At 30.5% G+C, this 24767-nt stretch overlaps 1 protein-coding gene across 1 annotated transcript in view; it reads left to right on the top strand.

Moving 5' to 3' along the window:
* The window catches only part of LOC126889902 (uncharacterized), a 62658-nt gene that overhangs the window by 2545 nt on the left and 35346 nt on the right, over positions 1-24767 (top strand). Inside the window, exon 2 of the mRNA XM_050658617.1 lies at positions 23035-23115. Within this exon, the coding sequence (XP_050514574.1) occupies positions 23035-23115 (81 nt within the window). The remainder of the gene's footprint in view (positions 1-23034; positions 23116-24767) is intronic.

Below are 24767 nucleotides of genomic sequence, written 5' to 3'. Positions count from 1 at the left end.
TGAGGAAGTACTAAGGAGAATACAGAAGAGCAGGGAGATACTGGATTCCATCAAAATAAGAAAACTTCAATACTTGGGTCATATAACACGTTTTGACAGATATGAACTCCTAAAATTAATTATGCAGGGAAAGATTCAAGGAAGGCGCAGCATAGGTAAGAGAAAAATGTCCTGGCTGAGAAATCTCAGAGAATGGTTTGGATGCAGCTCAACTGAACTCTTTCGGGCTGTAGTGTCGAAAGTGAGAATAGCCATGATCATCGCCAACCTTCGTCGCGGAGATGGCACGTAAAGAAGAAGAAGATATCCATAGTTTATTTTACACTCATCTAAAATGTTAATGTCTTGAGAATTTATGTTTATACTAGCATTGTAGAGTTCTTCTTCTTCTTGTAGTTTTTGGTTAGTTTTTTCTTTCATTGGCGGCTGCTCTGAAAACATCCACTGAGCTGCAACTATACCACTCTCTTCTATTCTTAAGTTTCTTAGTCAGGAAATTCATCTTCTCATCTTTTACCCTTAATTTTACCTTATGAGCATTATGAGCCTTAATTTCTCATATTTTGCACCTCTGGTAATGTGACCTAAATATTCCAGCTTTATTATTTTGATGCTCTTTATCACCTCGCAATTCTTTTATAGCCTTCTTAACACTTATGCATTTGTAACTCGTTGAATCCATGGTATTTTCAAAATCTTTTTATAGCACCAAATCTCAAATGCAGAGTTACATCCATTTAAAATTTTATTTGTGTTAATTTATGGTAGTTGAAATGTAATTGTATTAGACTTTAGACAGTTCTTGATATTGTATTAAAGGAATGAAAAATACGCGTTAATATTTTTTTTAAATCTATCCCAATCGCCTTATGGCTTAGAAATGTGGTGTTATAAAAGAATTTTAAAAGTTTCTTGGATGGAGATGATTCGAAAATCCACAATACTAGAACTTCTCAGCAAGACTTCTGAGATTATTAAAAGCACCAAGAAGCAAACGCTGGAGTATTTCGGACATGCAATAAGAGGTCCCAAATTAATATAGGTTGCTACAAAATAGTATCGAAGTGAAAATAGCGGGCAAACGCAGTCCAGGACAAAGAACAATTTCATGGTTGAAGAACTTGCGAGATTGGTATTGTGTTGATACAAGCATGCTAGTAAAAGTGGCAGGGAATAAAATGAAGATAGCTATGATGCTACCAACATCCTGAAAGGATATGGTACATGAAGAAGAAGAAGATTCTTTCGCATAAGAACTGGACACCATACGAAAAAATGACATAAACATTTTTTTGTCACAGATTTAACAAGCATTTTTAGTTTGAAATATCTTAGTGGCGTACAATTTTTTTTTCTGTAAAAAAACTGGTTTCTCTCGTTGTAGTACGTTATTAACCACCCTTAATATACACGAATAACTTACGCATGATTCTGGTCAAAGTTTTATACACAATAGTATATTAAGTATGGAGAAGGTAAGGGTTTTATACCGATCGAAGACAATTGTTTTAGAGGAGGAGCGGAGCGACGACTCCAATTATTCTCTGAGATCGGTTACACTTAACGTTCGACATGCTTATAATAGTCCGTTCTTTAACGGTAAAATATTGCAAAACCTCTAAATTTTAAAGAACCGCTTGGATTGACATGAAATTTGGCAACCACATAGCTAACAAGTCAAAGAAAAAAAGTGATATTGTGCCGATATGTGCTTTTGCCCTGGGGGTGAAAAAATATTCGTCCAAAGAAAGTCAGGAAATGGATAAACTGGCTAATTTTAAGTAACTTTTCTTCTATAGAGTTTTTTCACTAAGTCAATACTTTTCGAGTTATTTGACAGTGAATATGTTCATTTTTTCAACAAAATAACCACGCTTTTAGACGGTTTTTCGTAAATAACTCAAATAGTAAGTATTTTGTCGAAAAAACATTTTTAGAAAAAATATAGCCTGTAAAAAAATTTAAAAAAATGGTGTATATATCACGTCTCTATCTAGTAGAAGCAGAGTTATAGCTAATCAAAAATAGGTTCTTATTCGTCAAATTCCAAATGAAATACTTTACCGTGAAATAACCAAAAATTAAGCACATTTCGGGGAAAATTCTTTACAACTTTTTTAAAGTGTTTAAAAAAAGCTTCATTTTTGTTTTATAAAAAAAATTCTAACATCAAAATTAAACAAGTTACGCTCAAAATAAAGTTAGTCCCTTTTGGTTTTGGTAAAAAAAATCGAGAAAATCACCCCCTAATTAGTATCTTAAATGAACTTAATAGTTACGACTTCACAAGTTTCTTGACTCGTGTATAAATTGTTTATATGATCTGTAAGTTTCATCGGTTCAAAGTCCTTATTATTGAAAGGGTTGTAGTTAAAAGGGGTTGAACGAGTCACTGATCACGAATGTATGCAAATTTAGAAACACCAAATCTTAATCAATTTTTGTCTAACTGGAAAACAAAAATATACATGATATTCAGAAAAGCAAATCTGACTTTTTTGTTTTTCGAGGTTTTTGGTATCTCGAACAATTTTTAAGTTATTTTGAAAAAAACATATTTTTCAAAATTTAAGTTTTTAAAATTTTTAATTTGAAACCAAATTGTTTCAAAAATAAGCACTTTGACTCGATCAAACTTACAGATTATATAAACACAACATAAGTAAAATAATTTGTGGAGCAGTGACGATTAATTCCATTTAAGTTGCTAATTATTGGGTGGTCTTCCCGATTTTTTTTTTGCAAAAACAAAGGGGACCAACTTTATTTTGAGCGTAACTTGCTTAAATTTAATGCCAGAAACTTTTTGTAAAAATAGAAATAAAGCTTTTTTTAAACACTTTAAAAAAGTTAAAATAGGTTTTCCCCAAAAAGTGCTTAATTTTTTGAATATTTCACGTCGAAATATTCTATTTGAAATTTGGTAAATATGAATCTATTTTTCATTGGTTATAACTCTGGTTCTACGAGATCAAGAGACCTAACGCGTACACCATTTTTTTTAATTGTTTATGTGCTATATTTTTGCTAAGAACATTTTTTTCGACAAAATACTTACTTTTTGAGTTATTTGCGAAAAACCGTCCAAAAATGTGGTAATTTTGTTGAAAAATGAACATATTCACTCGCAAATAACTCGAAAATTGTTGACTTGGCGAAAAAGCTCTATAGAACAAAAGTTACTTAAAATTAGTCAGTTTACCCATTTCCGGACTTATTTTGGACATATATTTTTCACCCCCAAGAGGGGGTGAAAGTCACCCCCAGGTCAAGAGCACACATCGGCACAATATCACTTTTTTTCTTTGACATGTAAGCTATACGTATGCCAAATTTCATGACAAACCAAGCGGTTCTTTAAAATTTAGAGCAAAAACCGTGAAAGAATGGACTATAACGTTTTTTTGCACGATTGATACCATTATAAATTATAAAATGAAACATTTTCGTCATATTGACTAGTTTCATTCATTTTATCAAGATAGATACTTTGGTTGTTAGGTAGTAACTAGGGTACATAACAATGGAGAATTGAGTTTTTATTTAGTTGTCAATAATTTTAAGTACAATTTTGATTATTATAAATTAAAATATGAGCGAAAGTGAATTTGAAGAAATTGAACGGGCTTAGGAAGAAGGGTGTTCCGCAATTATTCCCGAAAAATCCAAAATCCGTTATCAAAATACCTACCTAAGTTTTAAAAAATGGTGCGAAGGCAAGAATTTAAGAATAGAAGAAAAGACTCTATTGGCATATTTCGTTCAAAGACATATGCAGTTGAAAGCTCCTGGAAGCCTCTGGGCAGAATATTCATTCAATGATTAAATCCACCGTTTTTCTTTATGATGGCATTGATATTTCCAAGTTTTCAACTTTGATCGCGTATTTGAAGAGAAAAATTAACAAATTGTACCATAAGTTTCAATATTAATAAATAATTTGTTAGTTTTCTTTATTCTTTCAAAAAATAAATTAAAATTAAGATATTTTTTAACTCGACGGTAAGTGAATTACTTACCGTCGAGTTGCTAGTAAATGTCACCTACTGACGTAAAATCTGTCACGGTAAATAGTCAAAAATGATCAATCGTGCAAAAAAGGATATTACAACAACACGTTCATTTCACGGTCATTTCAGTGTCTTTGCATAGGGTTAATAACATCTTATTATATTATAATAATACTAGATGACCCGGTGAACTTCGTTGCACCTTAGATAGTGTGTCATAATTAGATAATGTGTCATAATTTTACTCAAAATCAATTGCTCGAAAATGAATTGCTCGACATAAAAATTGATTGAAATACAAATTCCTCGAATTAAAAATAAAATTATATGTCTAAATATTTATTCGCAATAATGCAAAATTTGTAGGTATATAAAAAAAGGTACATTTAATAGGACAATTACATGATATTCGGAAATTAGAAAAAAATTAGACGGAAAGGTACATTTAATAGGATAAATTATGTGAAATTCATATTTTGTTCAATTTGAGTTCAAAAGTTAAACTGTTGCACTTTTCTTTTATAAAATTTCCCGCTCGTTCTTCTTCTGTGCTCAGAATTTTTCTACTGCTTACGGTTCGCTATTTCGGAAACGGACGGCGCTAGAGACAAAAAAATAGTACCATTATGTTCGGAATTCAGTAGGGAGTATGCGCTAACACAGACGGAACGGCGTACGTCGACTGAACCCCCGCTAAAATGTCGAAAGCGACGCATCCCTTACTATACTTTGATGCAGTGACACACACCAGGCGCTCTTAAAATTTTCGTTGCAGCGGCGTTACCGCGACCCATCCTAGAAACCATATCTCGCCCTAATGTCGCCAATCGGTTTTACGACTTCGACGGCATATCATAAATGCGTGTATCGTGGTATAACACAGACGTTTGAGCTGTTTTCTAGCGAATTTTGTTGTGAGTGTTGCCAAAGCTTGTTTAATGATGGAAATTACAGACTTGAACTATATTTTGCCTTGAATTTTTTACTCCCATATCAAATTATTTTTATATGTGACTCATTTTATTTTTAATTTTTTATCTTATAGCTTAAAGAGCAACTTAATTATGTAAAATATTTCTATCTGGAAAAAGTAATCTACTAAAAATAAATTTTTTTTCAAATTTTACACAATACAGTTTATACTAATAACTTATATATAATTTTATTTGATGTCTAGGTATGTAAAATAGTTCTCCAGTTCTCTAGTTCTTCACTATATCCTATTTTTCACCTTTCCTTTCCAGTGTGTAATTTTCATCGATACTATTATATTCTAGGTATGTAAAATAGTTCTCCAGTTCTCTAGTTCTCCACTATATCCTATTTTTCGCCTTTCCTTCCCATTGTGTAATTTTCATCGATACTATTATATTCCTGAAACTTTTTTGCAGTCCTAGTCTACCTCGTCCCTAGTCCCAACTGGTCTTCTTAGCAGTACCATCTTTGGCATTCTTTCCTTATCCATCCCCTTAAAATGACCTGCCCATCTGATTCTTTATGACTTTGTTTATCTTGTTATACTTGGTTCCTTGTAATGCATCCTTAATTCTTGATTGCTGCTTCTATGACAGCCGTCTTCCGTATCTGTATTATTTTCCCTGAAAATAGCTCTCAGTACGTTCCGTTCTCAACTCTTTATCATTTTTCCTTCTGTTTTATTTAGCACCCATATCTCACATCCGGCAGGTGACTGTTGCTCTTATTACGGTTTTGTATATTCTGGTTTTCGTCTTTCTCGATAAGTACTGTGCCTTTAATTTGAATAATTTTTTTGTTAATAATAATTTGTGAAACATCACTATTTCCCAATAAATTGGGTATAATAGAGGGGCATCAATTTAACACCTGTATTTGCTCAGTGGCGTACCATTGAATGGACAGCCTCTTAGCGTTATAAATAGTTTTTCTTACGTGATATGCTTTCCCTCATAATGGTGTTATTTCTTGAAAACGGCTCTTTTATACTTACTAATAACTCCTGAAAATATTTTTTAGACATTCTTGTAAAATTAAAAAAAATTTCTGGGCCTTTATTATATTAATTTCGTTATATAATGTGTAACAAAATTCCTTATAATTTCGTTCCTTTATGATAGGATGTATCCAATATCTGTGTTTCTTTTTTTCTTTAATATAAGATAAAATAAACTTGCATTTATTACAAAAGACAAATCGTCATAACTTTCAGATATCGTATCGTCACGTATCGTACAGCAGCCAACACGCGACTAAATTTGGCAACTACAAACCTCCACCAAAAGCATCCGCCAAAATTTCGATTATACCAGATTTGCGCCTCCGCCAAAATTTGATTGTTATACCAGAGATCTGGTCCTTCGGCAAAATTTTAAAATATTTTTTGTACATTAAAAATAGTAATCGTAAAGTTAAAAACTTTATATTTTCACGGATTTTAGTACAATTTTCGCTCATTCGTTTCGTGTGCTTAGTGTTGTCTCTAGTGCTCTCGTGTTATCCTACGGCCTCGTTTTGCTATCTCGGAAACTAATTGAGCTAGAGAGACGATTTATACGCCGTTTTTTTCGCAATTAAGCAAGGAGTCCACCTGCCAAATTTCATGAAAATCGGTCAAGTGGTTTCGGAGGAGTTTGGCAACAAAGCCTGCGAAAGAGAATTTTATATATATAGATGTTAAACCACGAAATTTAAAAAAAAATAACGGTTAAAGATAGAAAAGTGAAAATTTAGGATTATATGTATGTATCTTTTGCTTCTGAATCATATACAATTAAGATAAATCGGTTTGTCGAAAAATAAAAAAAAAATTTAGGGGGGCAGAGCCCCCTTTAGACGTACGGCTATGAAATATAGATAACAACCTACTCCATGCTCGGTCGAGTATACCTGCCAAATTTCACGAAAATCGGTCAAGTGGTTTCGGAGGAGTACGGTAACAAACCCTGCGAATTAGAATTTTATATATATAGATGATAAACCACGAAATTAAAAAAAAAAATATCGGTTAAAGATAGAAAAGTGAAAATTTAGGATTATATGTATCTTTTGCTTCTGAATCATATACAATTAAGAAAAATCGGTTTGTCGAAAAATAAAAAAAAATTATTAGGGGGGCAGAGCCCCTTTAGACGTACGGCTATGAAATATAGATAACAACCTACTCCCTCTCCGGTCGAGTCCACCTGCGAAATTTCATGAAAATCGGTCAAGTGGTTTCGGAGGAGTACGGTAACAAAGCCTACGAATTAGAATTTTATATATATACATTATTCAGAATCAAGCGTAAACATATTTAATGTTCATTTTATTAAGGGTGCTTAATAACATAGGTACCACATCGTTATTCTCGTCTGCTATTTTTTTTTGCAATCTTGGTCGAGACCGTCGTTTCTCTTTTGGGCTCGGGATATTCCCCATCTGCTCCCGGGTGCTAATTTCCGAACCTCCTGTTAGTTGTTCCATATTCCGTTATTTGAGTGGTCGACTCTCCAGGTTTTTTCTAGTTTTTTATATGTTACTGGAACTGTTTTTCTACGTTCTCATTAAATGCCATAATAGACCAGGGCGCATCTGTAAAAATATTGGTACATTTGGACGTTGAGAGGTGACTCAAATTTTTTTGCAGAAATTGCTTGAAAATAAATCAAATAATAATATTTGAGTTATCCTTCCTCTCAAAAAGGTCCGGAACATTGTTTAAATAATCAAAATGTCAAAAAATTAAGGAAAAATTCGATTTTTTTCTTGGTTTTTTGATTATAACTTTAAAAGTATTCATTTCCGAGAAAAGTTGTACTGAAATAAAAGTTGCGTAATTAAATTTCCTTCAATATACAATTGGTTAAAAATTTAAAAAAATAGTCATCCTTGTTGCAAAATAGCAATAATTGTGAAAAAAACATAATATAAAGCAGATAGCAAGTTGAAATTTTTTTTGCTTATAGAAATGTACTGTACCTTTGATTTGCAATTTTCAAAATTAAAATCGATTAATTTCCACGGCGTCAGAAATTTTTTTTAAATAAACATTAATTATTGGTGCTACGCGCAGGACTTCGGAGAGTTTGCTCTGATTGGGCATTCCAATGACCTTTGATAATGATTGATAAATTTTAATTTTTATTACATTTCGATATAAATAAATAAATTTGTTAATTGCAAAATAAAAACACATACTCTATCCTTTGAAATAACACTTTTATTCGCAAAAACTTTCTTTGTTCATATATTTTAACTTAAATAATAAAACTTTATTATTTTTAAACGTATGCAATTGTTTAAAAAATATTTCACAAAAAATAATAAAATTAGTTTGATTTTTGTGGAATTAAAATATTAAAATACAACAAAATATAGAATAAGATAATAATATATTAGATAAAGATTGGAAGAAATTTTGGTGGAAGTCAACTTGTGTGAATCGAACACCGCTGTCCTGCGCGTAGCACCAAAAATTATTGTTTATTTCAAAAATTTTCTGACGCCGTGGTAATTAATCGATTTTAATTTTGAAAATTGCAAATGAAAGGTACAGTATATTTCTATAAGCAAAAAAAAATTCAACTTGCTATCTGCTTTATTTTCAGTCCTGTAACATTTTGAAAAAATGAATTTTTTTTTGCGAAAGCTGGATTGCAAAATTTATTTTACAAAATGTATTAAACCGATCCTAATGAAATTTACAGTATTATTTTACTGTATCATAAAGTTTTTCTGGATGAAATATGAAGGTCCTAAGGGTAGCATAAATGGTTGAAAAACGTAAAATGCAAATACTTGTTTTTGTATGGTTTTTTCGCAATTATTGCTATTTTGCAACTAGGGTGACTATTTTTTAAATTTTTTACCAATTCTATATTGTAGGAAATTTAATTACGCAACTTTTATGTCAGTACAACTTTTCTCTGAAATGAATACTTTTAAAGTTATAATCAAAAAACCAAGAAAAAAATCGAATTTTTCCTTCAATTTTTGACATTTTGATTATTTAAACAATGTTCCGGACCTTTTTGAGAGGGAGGATAACTCAACTATTATTATCTGATTTATTTTCAAGCAATTTCTGCAAAAAAATTTGAGTCACCTCTCAACGTCCATCTCAAAACCGATGCGCCCTGGACTATAAGTAAAATTTATTTTATTTTGTTTATCCCTTTTATTGTTATTTTCATTAAATTTTATGTGTTTTTAACAGAAGTTACGTTAATTTCTTAAACCAGTTTAGATACAAATTATTCTTTTATATTTCAAGGTAAATGAACTGTTATAGAAGATAATATAAATATTTATGAATTCACTTAATATCTTTTAAATACCTCAACAAAACAAACATCATTTCACTAACTGCTAAAAACTTTCGCTTTTGATTATTTTTTATGTCTCTGATGTGTGAGATAGATTTGTTTGATTATACCATTAATCTTTTCTTACTGCTCTGATTAGCATTTTATTTTAATTAATGTACTTTAATAATTACTTTTATTATTTATATAATATCATTCGTATTATTAAGATTTTATTAAAATAAAATATTTGCACAGTAATTTAGTAAGTTAGAATATAATATTACTAATGAAGTAAAAATCTTCCCTTGTAGACGGTATATATGTAATTTATACAAATTTATACATTATGTATACACATTTTTTTCTAAAATAGATCCAAGTTGGACTCAAAGTTGGTACATCACTAGTACATTACAAACAATAGTCCATACTTTCACGGTTTTTGCTCTAAATTTTAAAGAACCGCTTGGATTGACATGAAATTTGGCATACGCATAGCTTACATGTCAAAGAAAAAAAGTGATATTGTGCCGATGTGTGCTTTTGCCCTGGGCGTGACTTTCACTCCCTCTTGGGGGTGAAAAAATATAAGTCTAAAATAAGTCCGGAAATGGATAAAGTGACTAACTTTAAATAACTTTTTTTCTATAGAGCTTTTTCGCCAAGTCAACACTTTTCGAGTTATTTGTGAGTGAATATGTTCATTTTTCAACAAAATAACTACATTTTAGACGGTTTTTCGCAAATAACTCAAAAAACAGTATTTTGTCGAAAAAAACGTTCTTAGCAAAAATATAGCCTGTAAAAAGTAAAAAAAAAAAATGGTGTACGCCTTAGGTCTCTGGACCTCGTAAAACCAGAGTTATAGCCAATGAAAAATAGATTCATATTCACCAAATTTCAAATAGAATAGTTCGAAGTGAAATATCCAAAAAATTAATCACTTTTTCAAGAAAACCCATTTTAACTTTTAAATTGTTTAAAAAAAGCTTTATTTCTGTTTTTATAAAAAGTTTCTAGCATTAAATTTAAGCAAGGTACGCTCAAAATAAAATTGGTCGCTTTTGTTTTGGCAAAAAAAAATAGGGAAGACCACCCCCTATAGCAACTTAAATGAAATTAATCGTTACCGCTCCACAAATTATTTTACTTATGTTGTGTTTATATGATCTGTAAGTTTTATCGGTTCAAAATACTTATTTTGGAAAAAATTTTGTTTTAAAGTAAAATTTAAAAAAATTTTAATTCTGAAAAATATGCTATTTTTCAAAATAACTTAAAAATTGTTAGAGATACCAAAAATCTCGTGAAACAAAAAAAGTCAGCATTGCTTTTCTGAATATAATGTATTTTTTGGTTTTTCTGTTAGACAAAAATTGATTGAGATTTGGTGTTTCTAAATTTGCATACATTCGTGATGAGTGACTCGTTCAACCCCTTTTAACTACAGCCCTTTCAAAGATAAGGACTTTGAACCGATGAAACTTACAGATCATATAAACAATACATACACGGGTCAAGAAACTTGTGAAGTCGTAACGATTAAGTTCATTTGAGATACTAATTAGGGGGTGATTTTCCCAATTTTTTTACCAAAAAAAAGGGACTAACTTTATTTTGAGCGTAACTTATTTACTTTTCATCCTAAAAATTTTTTTTATAAAACAAAATTAAAGCTTTTTTTAAACACTTTAAATAAGTTGTTATGAGTTTTCCCAGAAATGTGCTTCATTTTTGGTCATTGCACGTTAAATTATTCCATTTGGAATTTGACGAATATGAACCTATTTTTAATTAGCTCTGCTTCTACTAGGTATAGAAACGTGATATATACACCATTTTTTAAATTTTTTACAGGCTATATTTTTACTATGAATGTTTTTTCAAGAAAATACGTACTATTTGAGTTATTTGCAAAAAACCGTCTAAAAGTGTGGTTATTTTATTGAAAAAATGAACATATTCACTGGCAAATAACTCGAAAAGTATTGACTTAGTGAAAAAACTCTATAGAACAGAATTTACTTAAAATTAGTCAGTTTATCAATTTCCGGACTTACTTTGGACGAAAATTTTTTCACCCCCAAAAGGGGGTGAAAAGCACCCCGGGGCAAAAGCACATATCGGCACAATATCACTTTTTTTCTTTGACTTGTTAGCTATGTGTATGCCAAATTTCATGTCAATCCAAGCGGTTCTTTAAAATTTAGAGGTTTTGCAATATTTTACCGTTAAAGAACGGCTACAATCGTTTTTGGACTAATTAGTCCATCATCAGGTTAAAGCCTAAAATAAATAAAGCACTGTATAAAAATGACAAAAGTTGAAATTTTGACTGTTAAAAAAGTAAGGAAAATTAAGACATGTGGTTACTTACTCCAGATACAAAGCAGTTGGAACTAGCTACTGAGGTAGGTCGAATGACCTTACCAATATAAAAAATTAGCCATCTCAGCTACATCGAGAGCGACAATAAGTCGATATTAAAAGAATAAGGTATATTTAAACAAACATAGAGTCTTCATCTTGGCTTCAAACTACATGGTTATGTTGAAGACAGTAGCAAACATACTGATTAAAATTTGACATTGAAAGATTCTTGACAAGACCTTTTAGGTAGGGGAATTTATGTGTGTAAAGTTATTTTGTGTTATAAATACAAACCATACATACTCATAGATGTTTCACGTAAATAGTCAAGGTCAAGACAGCAAATTAGTTACCATTTCAATCCAGAGATGTCGCTTTCAGTCAATTCTCTTGTCATATTTAACAACTGACAGTTGACAATTAAATTAATTTGTTATTTACTTTTTATTTTACGGTTTGTGGCTTAATTATTTTATTATAGTGGTGTTACGTTGTTAATTAGATTTAATCACAATTTTAATCAATTGTATTAACTTCCTCTCCGTTTTTATGAGTAGAATTTTTAGTTTACCTTGATCATCCCGTGTTGTGTTTTTCCACATTAAAAAAAAACAATATAATAGATCCTGAAACAGTTTATTCGAATAGCACAAGTGTGTCATCAACATTTCGGGCCTATATATTTTTGGAAGTTTGTAAAAGATTATAAGGTATTTATCTAAACAATCATCCTACAAGATTATTTCAAAAATTTTCATTCAACTCAATATTACACATCAGTGCTTTCACGTGACACATGGCAGTAGCGTTTAGCATTTTGAAAACAAATTGGAATATTTGAAGTTTTCAGCAAAACATTGAATTGTCTTTCTGTTGTTTTAGTTTCCTGCGAAATTTCATCAAAAATCCCGCAAAATTTATAATTTGAAATTCCCACGTAACTAAAATTTGTCAATTTAGTTTCCATTCCAATCAAGAGATTGCGTTAATTCGATCCGAAATATTAACATGTTCGTGAAACGTCTATGAGTATGTATGGTTTGTGATTATACGCTCTGAGCTCCTAGGTAGAGGGGATAATTAAAAATTCGCGAGCGCCAGTAGTGACAAGTTTGTAAACCTTTACTGGAAATTTGCTTTTTGACGTTCTACATTAAGAGTTGCATATTATAGCTTTTAAATGTCTCACGAAAGTTGTTGTATTAAAGGGTGTCGAAACACTGGTTACAATAATTGTAATTAATAGTAACTGTGTATTCTACAACTTTCCTGTCGCTAAGCATAAGGTGATTCAACGAGAAAAACGGATTGATGCAATTAGAAAAAACTAAGTAAACATAATTTTAATTTTAAAACGGTAGAAAATTTTGAGCTAAAGGATCAGTTAGCACACTCTCGAATTTGACGGTTTCAATTTTACAATCCAATCCTGAAACAAAATTTGAATGCGTGAAGATAACGACCAATCACAGCAAACGTAGGATGCCGTTAACTGTCATTCATAAGTTAATATTTAAGAAGTATTATACTATAATTATATTAAATTATTATGTTGTTCTGAAGCTATTTCCTTATGGCATTTTTATAATTAAGTATTTTCTATGGGAAATAAGCCACAATTTTACTAAAAAATTAATTTATTAACGTTTCGAAGCCCAAATCGGGTTTCGTTGTCGAAATATAAAATACTATTAAAATAAACAAAAATGTTGTTGCTAAGTAAAAAAATTCTTCTAATAATTTATTTAATCTGACTCATTTATATTGGCAATTCAGACGTATGTTATACATTTTAAAGTAGAAGACTTCAAAATGATATCGCCAATATTTATGAGTTGCGTTCCTGGGACGACTTTACTAAAAGATAGTTCATTTGATTACATGAAATCAATCCCAACTCAAGAATATCCGTCGCAAAAAAATCATAGCATGTGATCTGTCTTTAAAAAGATAACCAAATGCAACGATGACAGTAAAATTCTCGTGTAAGAGATTCCATAGTAAATCACGAGGGAAAACCAGGAAAAAACCTTGTGATACTATCCCGACATCGTAAGTATTTGGTCTTACATTTAATTTACCTTAAAAAAACTAATACCAAATTCCGACTTTAATATGTTTAAATTATAAATAATATTAATAATACATAGACTAAGTAATACTAAATATAAAATTTGTACTAACTCGATATGTTATTGACTTACTAATCGTGGTATTTTCTTTCTATTGACTTCCCCTTTCAGTATGGGTAACCACATCCTACTGCATTCTACCGACGAATTTGCGACACAATTGGTTTCATTTAGCATAATTAGAGCCGATTCTTTGATTTTTTTCTTTTTACTATCTGATTCTTTCAGGACTATACTTGAATCTCTCAACTGAACTCTATGTTCATTATCCCATGCGTGTTGACATATTTGAGATCTATCAAATTCTCTATTTTTAATATAAGACTGATGTTCACCTATTCTAACGTTTAATGGTCTTGATGTTTCACCTAAATAAAATTGTTCGCATTCACAAGGTATTTTATAAATGCAATTCTTTGTTCTTTCTTCTTCATTGTTAGGTTTAGTTTTAGATAGAATAGATCTCAATGTGTTTGTTGTTTTGAATGTTGTTGAAATGTTGAATTTATTTCCTATTGTTTTAAGTTTCTCGGATAGTCCTTTTATATATGGTATTGTTATTTTCCTCGTATTATTTCTTGTGAATGTTGTAGGATCCCGTTCTAAGTTGTTCTGTTCCATTCGATCTAATCTTGTCAATTCCTTATTTATAAACGATAAAGGAATTTATCTTTTATACGAGATATATTACGCGAGAATTTTACTGTCATCGTTGCATTTGGTTGTCTTTTTAAAGACAGATCACATGCTATGATTTTTTTGCGACGGATATTCTTGAGTTGGGATTGATTTCATGTAATCGAATGAACTATCTTTTAGTAAAGTCGTCCCAGGAACGCAACTCATAAATATTGGCGATATGATTTTGAAGTCTTCTACTTTAAAATGTATAACATACGTCTGAATTGCCAATATAAATGAGTCAGATTAAATAAATTATTAGAAGAATTTTTTTACTTAGCAACAACATTTTTGTTTATTTTAATAGTATTTTGTATTTTGACAACGAAACTCGATTTGGGCTTCGAAACGTTAATAAATTCATTTTTTAGTAAAATTGTGGATTATTTCCCATAGAAAATACTTAATTAAATTATTATAATGTGTGATAAAAAAAATTATTGTCACCATAGGTGGCTCTGAACGACAGAGATAGCTATACAGTGCATGTGTATTATTAATTCAGATATACTTTCCAGTTTACGTCAACTTTGACTGATACTTGTCAGTGTACGTACGTCAACTTTGACTTTTCAAGTTTTACTAAACAAAATTATTATTAACAATGGTTTTTACGCATGAACACAAGCGATCTATGCTCGAAATATAATTGAGAAATGACCAAAAAATTAACGGAGAATGGGTTTACTCCAACCGAGATACCTTTGCAGAATTTATTGAAGAATTTCCCAATGTTTTCAATCTTTGTTTGGAAAGTGACCATAACAACACTGAATATAGCCCCAGTTGGCCGGGACGTCACACTCCGGCGATCTTTCCTATTAAAACAAGACATACGTATTTTTTTGCAGGGATAGCTTTGCACGTCAAAACGATAAGCAAAATCTTAAAAATAATCATAATTAATAATAATTTCTGTACTTACTGCTACTAATTATCGATTACAATCTAATTACTTCTTTACGTTGTAAATATTACACGATAAGAATTAAATAATAAGTTTGAAACAACTATTATTTGCTTTTCTACTGTCCTGTTTAAAATTCCGGCCGAAATAGGAACACTAGTCAACCGTTAGATGGCGATAGCAGCCATACCAGCGAAACTCACAGAGTATAGGCAACACTTTTTTCTTTCCATAAAATTTCCGGTAAAGTTATATTAGTAATCCTGTAGGTAGGTGGCAATAGCAGCGAAGCTCGGAGCGGATAAAAAAGTTGCAAACAGATTCTAAATGAATGAATTTAATTAACTATTAAATAAATAAATAAGAAAGAAAACAGTTTAAATTTATAATAACATAAGTATAATTATTTATGATAATTCTATGAATATTGAAAGCGAAAATTTTGTCAACAAGGCAATGACGTCACTTGTTCAAAAAGAAGAAAATAATAAGGAAAAAAGAAAAAAGAAATTGTTTTAAAATAAAATAAATATAAAGTATTAATAATAAGTATTAATAATATGGAGATCGACTGTCATGATATGGAATTTCAGTAAAATGACATACTAGGAATTGAATTAAAAGTATAACTGGTTGCCTGAATTTATGTAAATTAAAAAGGAAATAAAAACAAAAATAAGAGTAAGTTAATATGGTGTGAAGTAAATAAGATTGAAGTACCTACATAATGGTTGTCTGAATTTTTATGAAAATAAAATTAACAAGGGAAGAAAAAAGGCTAAGGTTATAGAACAAGGTAGAAATGTATCGTTGTGAAATAAAACATGTCCACTAGGGTGGAACGAAAAATTAGAAGTCATTATTTTTTATAGGGCTAGTGCGAAAAAGTTGTGTTTTGATGTATAATAAAACTGCAAGAAATATTTTTTGTAGTGGACCCTATCTTCAGGTTCCATATTAAATTTAAATTTTGGGGAATAACAAAAATAAAATAAAATTTCAAAAATTTATTTTTTATCAGTTCTTTGAATCTAAATAATTGTTTTATGATACAATATACATTTTAAGATTTGTAGTCTGATTTTGTGTTAAAAAACGGAATAATATTTCTAGACTGCAACTTTGAACGAATAAAGCCATCCCTTGATTATGGTCCACAAACAGCAGCTGATGCTTCAGTTACTAACTTAACAGTTCTTACCACGGATTTTGTATGACAAGGGCAGTTTAAGACCTCTATGTTGTTGTAATTCCCAGAATCAATCTTATCCCTTACATCTTCATTGGAAATATGTTTTAGCAAAGGAGGAGCCGTAACTTTGAATCCAGAAATAGAAATTAAGTCATGTCATAATAATCTGCAGCACTAAAATTTAATGTTGGTACTTTGAATCTCCAGATATTTTTTTCTTTCTGACTTTCTCTAGCTTTTGGCACTCTGCGTAGTCCTAGCTCTCGTATATGTTTTCGTTCATCTTTTATGTTACCGAGTAATATATTTTCGGGATGGGCAAAATAAGCATTCCTTTGGATAACGGCATCGACAAATTTTCTTTGGTCAACTGGTAGAAATCGTGATTAATGGATCATTCGCCATATAGTTTTGAACCATCAGAACAGCTAGGATACAGTTTTATATAAAACCAAACTGGTGCATACACTTTTTGGATGAAACTTACTAACACAATTAATTGGGGGCTATGACATTCAGTTCCAACATACAATCGAATCAACCGATTATCAACTGCCAGCCACCTTGCGTGTGATATTTTCCCAGGTTTTTTAAGGCTCAAATCATTAGGACATTTTCCAGCAGCAATTGCTTGACTGATTTGGTACAAGTACTTCTCATCGGTACTAAGGTCTGTTGTTTCTAATTATATTGCTAGGTTGTTTTCGATTGCGACAAAATCTACAACAGCCTTCTCTTCACAGCGTTTCGGAAGTTTCCCTATTTGCCTTGAAAAACCAAGTGGTCCACTGGTGCGTCCATCTAACTGTTGAATTAGATGACGTAGAGGTAGCTCATTGCAATGAGCTAAGCATACTAGCCATTGAAGTGAAGTGTCGCAGTATTTGTGACGTAGACGGTTGGACTGTAACTGTTGACAAAGGAGCAATGAATTCTTCTTCATGATCATCTGCATCAGAAGAATTTGAATCAAACAAGCTGCTACTTATGGAAGGATTAGAGGAATCAACGGTACATGCTTTAAGAACGATTTCGTCAGTATTATATTTTTGAGAACTTGCCTTTGCCTTCATGGTTCTTTCCATTTTCTTCCTTATTGCTGCAGATGCTGCAATATCCACTAGTCCAAATGCCATTTTTCGACAGGATCGTTGATCTTGAAGAAAAATTCGCTCATTTTGTGGTACTTTCTTGATTTTATCACACACAGTTCCAGTCATTTGGCACTTGCAAGCCGCGATATTCAGTAACTTTTTACACTCCTTTCGAAACTGGAATTCGAAACACTATTTATGAAATTGGCATTCGAAACACTATTTATGAATCAGATGCTTGCTGAGTTTTTGTGTACCTCTCGCTTAAGATTTTGATATTCTGAATAAATATTTTTAATCATATCTTGAATGCACTTATGCGATAATGTTGGAATAGAATCTTTTATTCATATTTGTTCTACTTTTGTTGCAACGGCATTCAAGACGTCGGCGATAGATGTATCTTTATTATTATTTGTCAACTTAAGTTCATTACTAATAAAGAGAAAGCACTCTAGAATGTCACACTTAGTTGGTAAAACGCGATCATTGAAATTTGATCAGAGCCATATGGATTTTTTCGACAAAAATAATTTTTTTGTTTTTTCATTTTTCAAATGCAATATGGAACCCCAAGATATTTTGTTATTTCAAAATGCTCTAGCACCCATTATTTTTATCACCTGACACAACTTTTAAACGATAGCCACAAGAATTTTTCTTTTCTTTTATTTTTTTGACCTTTTTCGTTCCACCCTAATGTCCACTTTGAATTACTAGTTTTCTAAATTGAAGAGAAATTAAAAATATAACAGAAAGAAAATAAAATAAAGTTATAAAATTGAATGAGTATGTATCTGGTTAATAGACTGCCAACTTAGGCATATGTACCTAAACTTACCTCCACCAGATATAAGAGGCACGCAAAGGCACACATATACCTGCCAGCCTAATGATCACAAATAATAATTATAACTTCTTCTTTCTCCTAATCCTTAGTGCCCTTCAGGACGTGGGATTTCGGGTTCCGATTTTAACCATTTCTAGCAATCGCTTCTATTGGTGGCCAGGTTCTTCATATCCCTCATATTTATGTGTCTTCTTTCACCTATATCCTGGATCTGGTCCATCAATGTCTTCCTCGGCCTTCCCTTTTTTCTTTTGTTTCCCATTTTGGCTTCCTGTACCTTCTTTGTAAGTCTTTTTTGCCCCATTCATTGTATGTGTCCAAACCAGCTTAATTGTTTGTTTTCGATCTTCCTCATTATCGGTTCTTGTTCCAGATCTCTTCTGATATCTTCATTTCTGAATCTATCAGACTTCGTAACTCCGGCTATTCTTCTCATGTATTTCATCTCGGTCGTGTTTATCATTGATTCATGTTTCTTTTGCACAATCCATGTTTCCGCCCCATATGTCATTATCGGATTTACTATGCTGTTATATACTCTGAGTTTAGTTTTGTTGTTTATTTCTGACTTTCCAAAAATTGTATTATTAGTTGCCTTCTTCAGTTTTTTACTTATTGCCAAGTCCATTTTCCCATCATATGTTATTATATTTCCCAAATATTCAAAAGCAAATACGTGTTCTATTACTTGTTCCCTTACTATTATATTAGTATTCCTTTCTTTTTTCTCATCTTCATTTATAGTCCAGAGAAATAAGATTTTTCTCGTGACACATCCCCCTCTAGGTCGAAACCAAATTTTTTGAGTAGTATGGATATCTATCTTAAGAGGAAACAGTAGCGATCAACAGGTAGCGAAAACGCGTTCCAAGATTGCGGCTCTAATTTTCAATATTTTTTTCGAGATATTTGGCACATGTATTCGTAATATAATAAGGAATGGCGGTACAGAGCCCAATTTTAAAAATATACTGATATGTGGAAATTACTCTGTAATTAAGTACAATATTAAAAAAACGAGCCTGTACCGCCATTAAAAAGAACAAAAAAATACACTTTCTTCAAATAAACTTTTTTATCCGATGCTTAGATTTTGTGTCATTTTGGAACAACTAATGAAATAAAAAATTTTAGTAGTTCCAAAATGACACAAAATCTATAGGCATCGAATAAAAAAGTTTATTTGAAGAAAGTGTATTTTTTTTTTCTTCTTAATGGCGGTACAGGCTCGTTTTTTTATAATTGTATTTAATTAGAGAGTAATTTCCACATATTAATATATTTTTCAAATTGGGCTCTGTACCGCCATTCTTTATTATATTACGAATACTTTTGCCAAATATCTCAAAAAATATTTAAAAATACATCCGCAACCTTGGAACGCGTTTTTGATACCTGTTGATCACTACTGTTTCCTCTTAATAACCTTTATGTTTCCTTTACGTAGTTATAAACAAATGAAGATCAAGAAACGGTAAATTTTCGCTTTTTTCGTCTATAACCAAAAAGTTAATAATTTTAAACAAATTTGAGAGTAAGAAACTCATAAATCGTCTAAAAAATTTCAATATGGCGTTCGCTAAATATGTCTATCCTTATTGGTTGCTTAGAAAATTGCAAAATAAATCATAAATTTTGAGTTTTTATAAATATTCATAATTTATGTACAAATTAACTTAGAACCTTCTTATTATACAAATTGCTGAGACTTCTTCTGCTTAAATTATATTTTAAATTTCAAAGCAATTGGTCAAATAGTTTAAGAGTTATTTAATTTGTTTTTCCCAAATTCATTTTATTTGCAATATTATATTATAAGTCAGAAAATTATGAGGTTACAGTAAGCCTTCTGACAGTTTATGGAAAAAGAACATTTATACTATTGACTTAATTAAAAAGAAATGACAAAAAGTAATTCTAAACAGTGTAAAATTATTTTGCAAAAACACGTCGATTTTTGGCTTACTTATAAACAATTAGAATACATTTTTGACCGTTACCCGCAGAAAATAGTTGTTTTCCTAACAAGTGCAGAAAGTCATTCTTTTGAGAAAGAGTTAGGAACAATATTTTTTCTAAGAGTTTTTAAAAAATTACCAAACCTTAATCAATTAATTTAATTAATATGAAAATACATACACAAATTAATTCTTTGACAAGGTTGTCAAAACCAAACTTTCAATATAATTAGTTAGCATGACGACGATCTTGGTTTCCATGACGATGATTCAAAACGACTGTTATTGTCTACCGATTTGACTTTCGAATATTATGTCAATAATTTTATTCCATCGAATTGTCGCGTTAATTTCATTAAAACAGGAACACAATAAAATATATTTGAAATAAATTAGTAAATAATATCTAAATATTAGTTTATTGCATGTATTATAATTACTTTAAGGCCATATTAACATATCTAAATTAACACGCGTAAAGTAAAAGCCGCGTGCGGAAAAGTAATACGCGTGCGGAAAAGTAACACGCGTGCGGAAAAGTGAAACTTTCTAAACTAAATTGCGTGCGCGAAAGTAGACATTTTGCATGCTCGTAGAAAAATTATTTTTTCATATTTGGAAAGACTGAATTTTTATACACATTTAGAAAGAAAAACAATTGTCCTCGGACAATTAGGGACGAAGTTAGACCCCCTTTTTTTAATTCACATGTTTTTGCAAAATAATTTTTCATTATTTAGAGTTATTTTTTGTCATTTTTTTTAATTAAATTAATAGTATAAGTCTTATTCTTTCATAAACTATCCAAAGTATTAGTTAAGTTAACTTCATCATTTTCTGATTTAGAGCGTTGCAAAAAAAATTAATTTGGTATAAACAAATTAAATACCTTTTAAACTATTTGGCCAATTGCTTTGAAATTTAGGTATGTTTTAAGCACTAGAAGTCTCAGCATTCCGTGTAATAAGAACGTTCTAAGTTAATTTTTACATAAGTTATGAATATTTATAAAAACTCAAAATTTATGATTTATTTTGCAATTTTCTAAGCAACCAATAAGGATAGACATATTCAGCGAACGCTATATTGAAGGTTTTTATACGATTTATAAGTTTCTTTCTCTCAAATTTGTTTAAAATTCTTAACTTTTTGGTTATAGACGAAAAAATCGAAAATTTACCGTTTTTTGATCTTCATTTGTTTATAACTATGTATATTATAAAAATCGGCTGCAGGAAACATATAGGTTATAAACACAGATATCCATGCTATTAAAAAAATTTGGTTTCAGCCTGGAGGGGGATGTGTCACCAACAGGATATGTTTTTTCCTTATTTTTCTGAACTATTATTATCATAAGTTTTGTTTTGTTAAGATTCATTTCCATTTTTAAATTCTGTATCTCTTTTTGCCAAATATCTATTAGTTTCTGCAGTTTCTCTGCTCTGTCTGAGATTAAAACTACCTATATCATCATTTTTGAATTTTTATTTTCTTAATATTTTTACTTAAAAAAGTGGTACTACATTCATCTCGCTAATTCAGGTCGCTGTTATGATTATTTAGCATATTACTGTAATTTTATAGTAGTTGTCTTACTGGATTTTGTCTTTAATAAGAGATAATTTACGGTGAAGTCGTTGTGTGGAGTTTGGATGGTAAATCACTATTGTCCTTTTCATGAGCATTTTTCAGTGCGTAACAAATGATAGGAAAAACGGTAAGTCCGTGATAATACACATTTATGAAATTTATTCTAACATGACATTTTAGTTAAATCTGACAGTTGTCATATTTTATTTTCAATTTGGAATAAAAACAAATCAAATGTGTTTCTTGCATTTATAAAATGGTATTTTCTTTGATTTGTATAGTCTTATAAATTATACAGATTATATTTGTAATATTATTATCTATTTAAAAAAAAATTATTTTTTTTATTATGGCGCTATCTATCGACAACTAGAATAACTAGAATAAATGTTGTAAATGTCTGTAATCAGCGACGTACGTTTTTTTCTGTCACATACAATTTAATGCGTTAGAAAGAAATCGAAAAACTGTGACGCACTGAAAGATGATCATGAGAAAAAGAATAAGATGCTTTTACTACATATGACAACTTTTAATTAAAAAAATCCATGGATTATTTTTAATCTGACTATCATCTTTTGACTAATCTATCTCAGAACTTAACTTCACATGACCAAATGGATTTCAGGACTTTCTTGCATAGAAGTAATTTGTTATTTAGAGGTAATTTGGATTTTCGTCCAAGAAAGCAATATATTTTTGACATTCGCTAATTACGTTTGATCTATTTGTAATATCCAAAAAGTACAGGTCAAACAAAAGATGTTAAAGCAAATGAAGTCTAGCTTCTAGCTTGTCGCTGTGCGATTACTATAGATCCTATGGTTAAAAATAGTTCGCCGTTTTTTGTTATGAAAGTGTTATATAGATGATTATGAAAATGATATATTTTTAATAATTGACTATTTTCACCAATTTAAGTTAGTTATTTAATAATTCATTCACCTTTGACCAACAGTTCATAATTATTATTTTTTTTTTAGAAATTGTTGGGGCTGTTACTGTTTATGGCAACCACAAATTCCAATCCATTGCATTCCTATGCACCAGCTCATGAAGATTACGTAAGTATTGCTTAGGCTACGGCCAGACAAGCCACAATTTATGGCGCTGTAAAAGCAGTAAAATAAAGCGCGAAAATGGTACACCAGTTAATAGGGAAAAAATTCATCGATTTCACGTAAAAATGTTAAGCAGGGTTTTGAAGGTTTTAAACGATAGATGAGGGATAAATGATGATAATTCCGTGAAGACGTACAGCTAATATTTCTTCTTCTTTTTTCTAAACAGTTACAAAGAATGAAAAACTCAGTTTTTTGACTATAAATCGTTTCTTGTACATTTTAGAGAAAAATGTTTCAAATAAATATTGTAGATCCTAAAAAGTTCTTTAACTTGGTGGGACAAGTATTAAAATATATAAAGAATTGACCGAGATAATTGTAAAAAACTCTCATTTTTGCACTAATTTATAAATGTTAATAACTGTATTTTTTGCCCAGCGATATTTAATTTAACTACTTTAGGTTATGCCAATTAAAGGGTTATTCCAGTGTGCTAAATTTCAACCAGATTGACCAAATAGTTTATGAGTTATTCAATTTGTTTATCCCAGAGAGCAATTGTTTAAACAGCTGTTCTTGCCCTAACAGTGACTCTAGAGATATTTTACAAATCCCAATCGATTATTTGAGACTTTAGTTTTAAGATGTATTGAAAATGTTTTAAGATTTTATCAAAATTGTTATTAAAAAAACCGTCTGAAAAAGACCCTACTTTTTAGGTTATATACAATTGGAATAACTTTGACAGTTTTTATGATACACGCTTGTATGTAGGTTCACTGAAAAGCTGGTGAAAAAATATACTTTAAAATTGTAAAAAGAATTTTATGTGACCAATATAGGTCAGAAGTTAGAATTTTTTTTTCAATAAATCATATTTCCATTGTTTATAAACATTAAGAGCTGAAAATTGAATGAGTTGTTTAAGAAAATCTATATTTTATGATCCACTTCATATATTGCATATGCGGTGAAAAAATAAAAAGTCATGACTACTCATGACCCGTTAAACTGATGGTATTCGTGAAACACCGCCAACGAATGTGAAGGTGAGAATAGCTTCGTTTTATTTTTTAGAATGGAATCCCAATTTAAAACAATTTACAATTAATTCAACTTTTATGTGCAGAGCTTAACAAATCTGGGTACCGAACTAAAGTAGCAGATGAAGATGCAGACGTATTAATAGTGCAGACATCTCTTTACGAACATACATATGAACCTGACAAGATCGTTGTAATAATTTGTAATGATACCGATATAATCATAGTATTGACGCAACTCTCTGTTCCGGACAATTACATATATTTTGAAAGAAAAAAAAAGCGAAAAAGGACAATCTATCTATCTATTATAGTTGTAATAGGTTTAAACAATCTCATATAAGAAAATACGTTGGGTTCTTCTTATATAGTTTTACTGGGTGTGATACAACTTTTTAGATCTGATAAATATTTTTTATGACGAGAATGCTAACAAGGAGGACATCATGAAAAACGGATATATCATTGTTGCTTTGTATTCTGCTGCAATTGATGTTACATATAAAAAAACACAATAACATATTGGCATTAAATGAGTTACGATTTTTACAATTTGTAAGAAATACAGGGAAAAAAAATTGCGTTTATCATCAATTACAACACTGGTTA

The sequence above is a fragment of the Diabrotica virgifera genome, chromosome 8, assembly GCF_917563875.1.
Source record: "Diabrotica virgifera virgifera chromosome 8, PGI_DIABVI_V3a".
NCBI classification, from domain to species: Eukaryota; Metazoa; Arthropoda; class Insecta; order Coleoptera; family Chrysomelidae; genus Diabrotica; species Diabrotica virgifera.
Note: the sequence above shows the minus strand (reverse complement) of the source record. Positions and strands in the feature narration are given on the sequence as shown.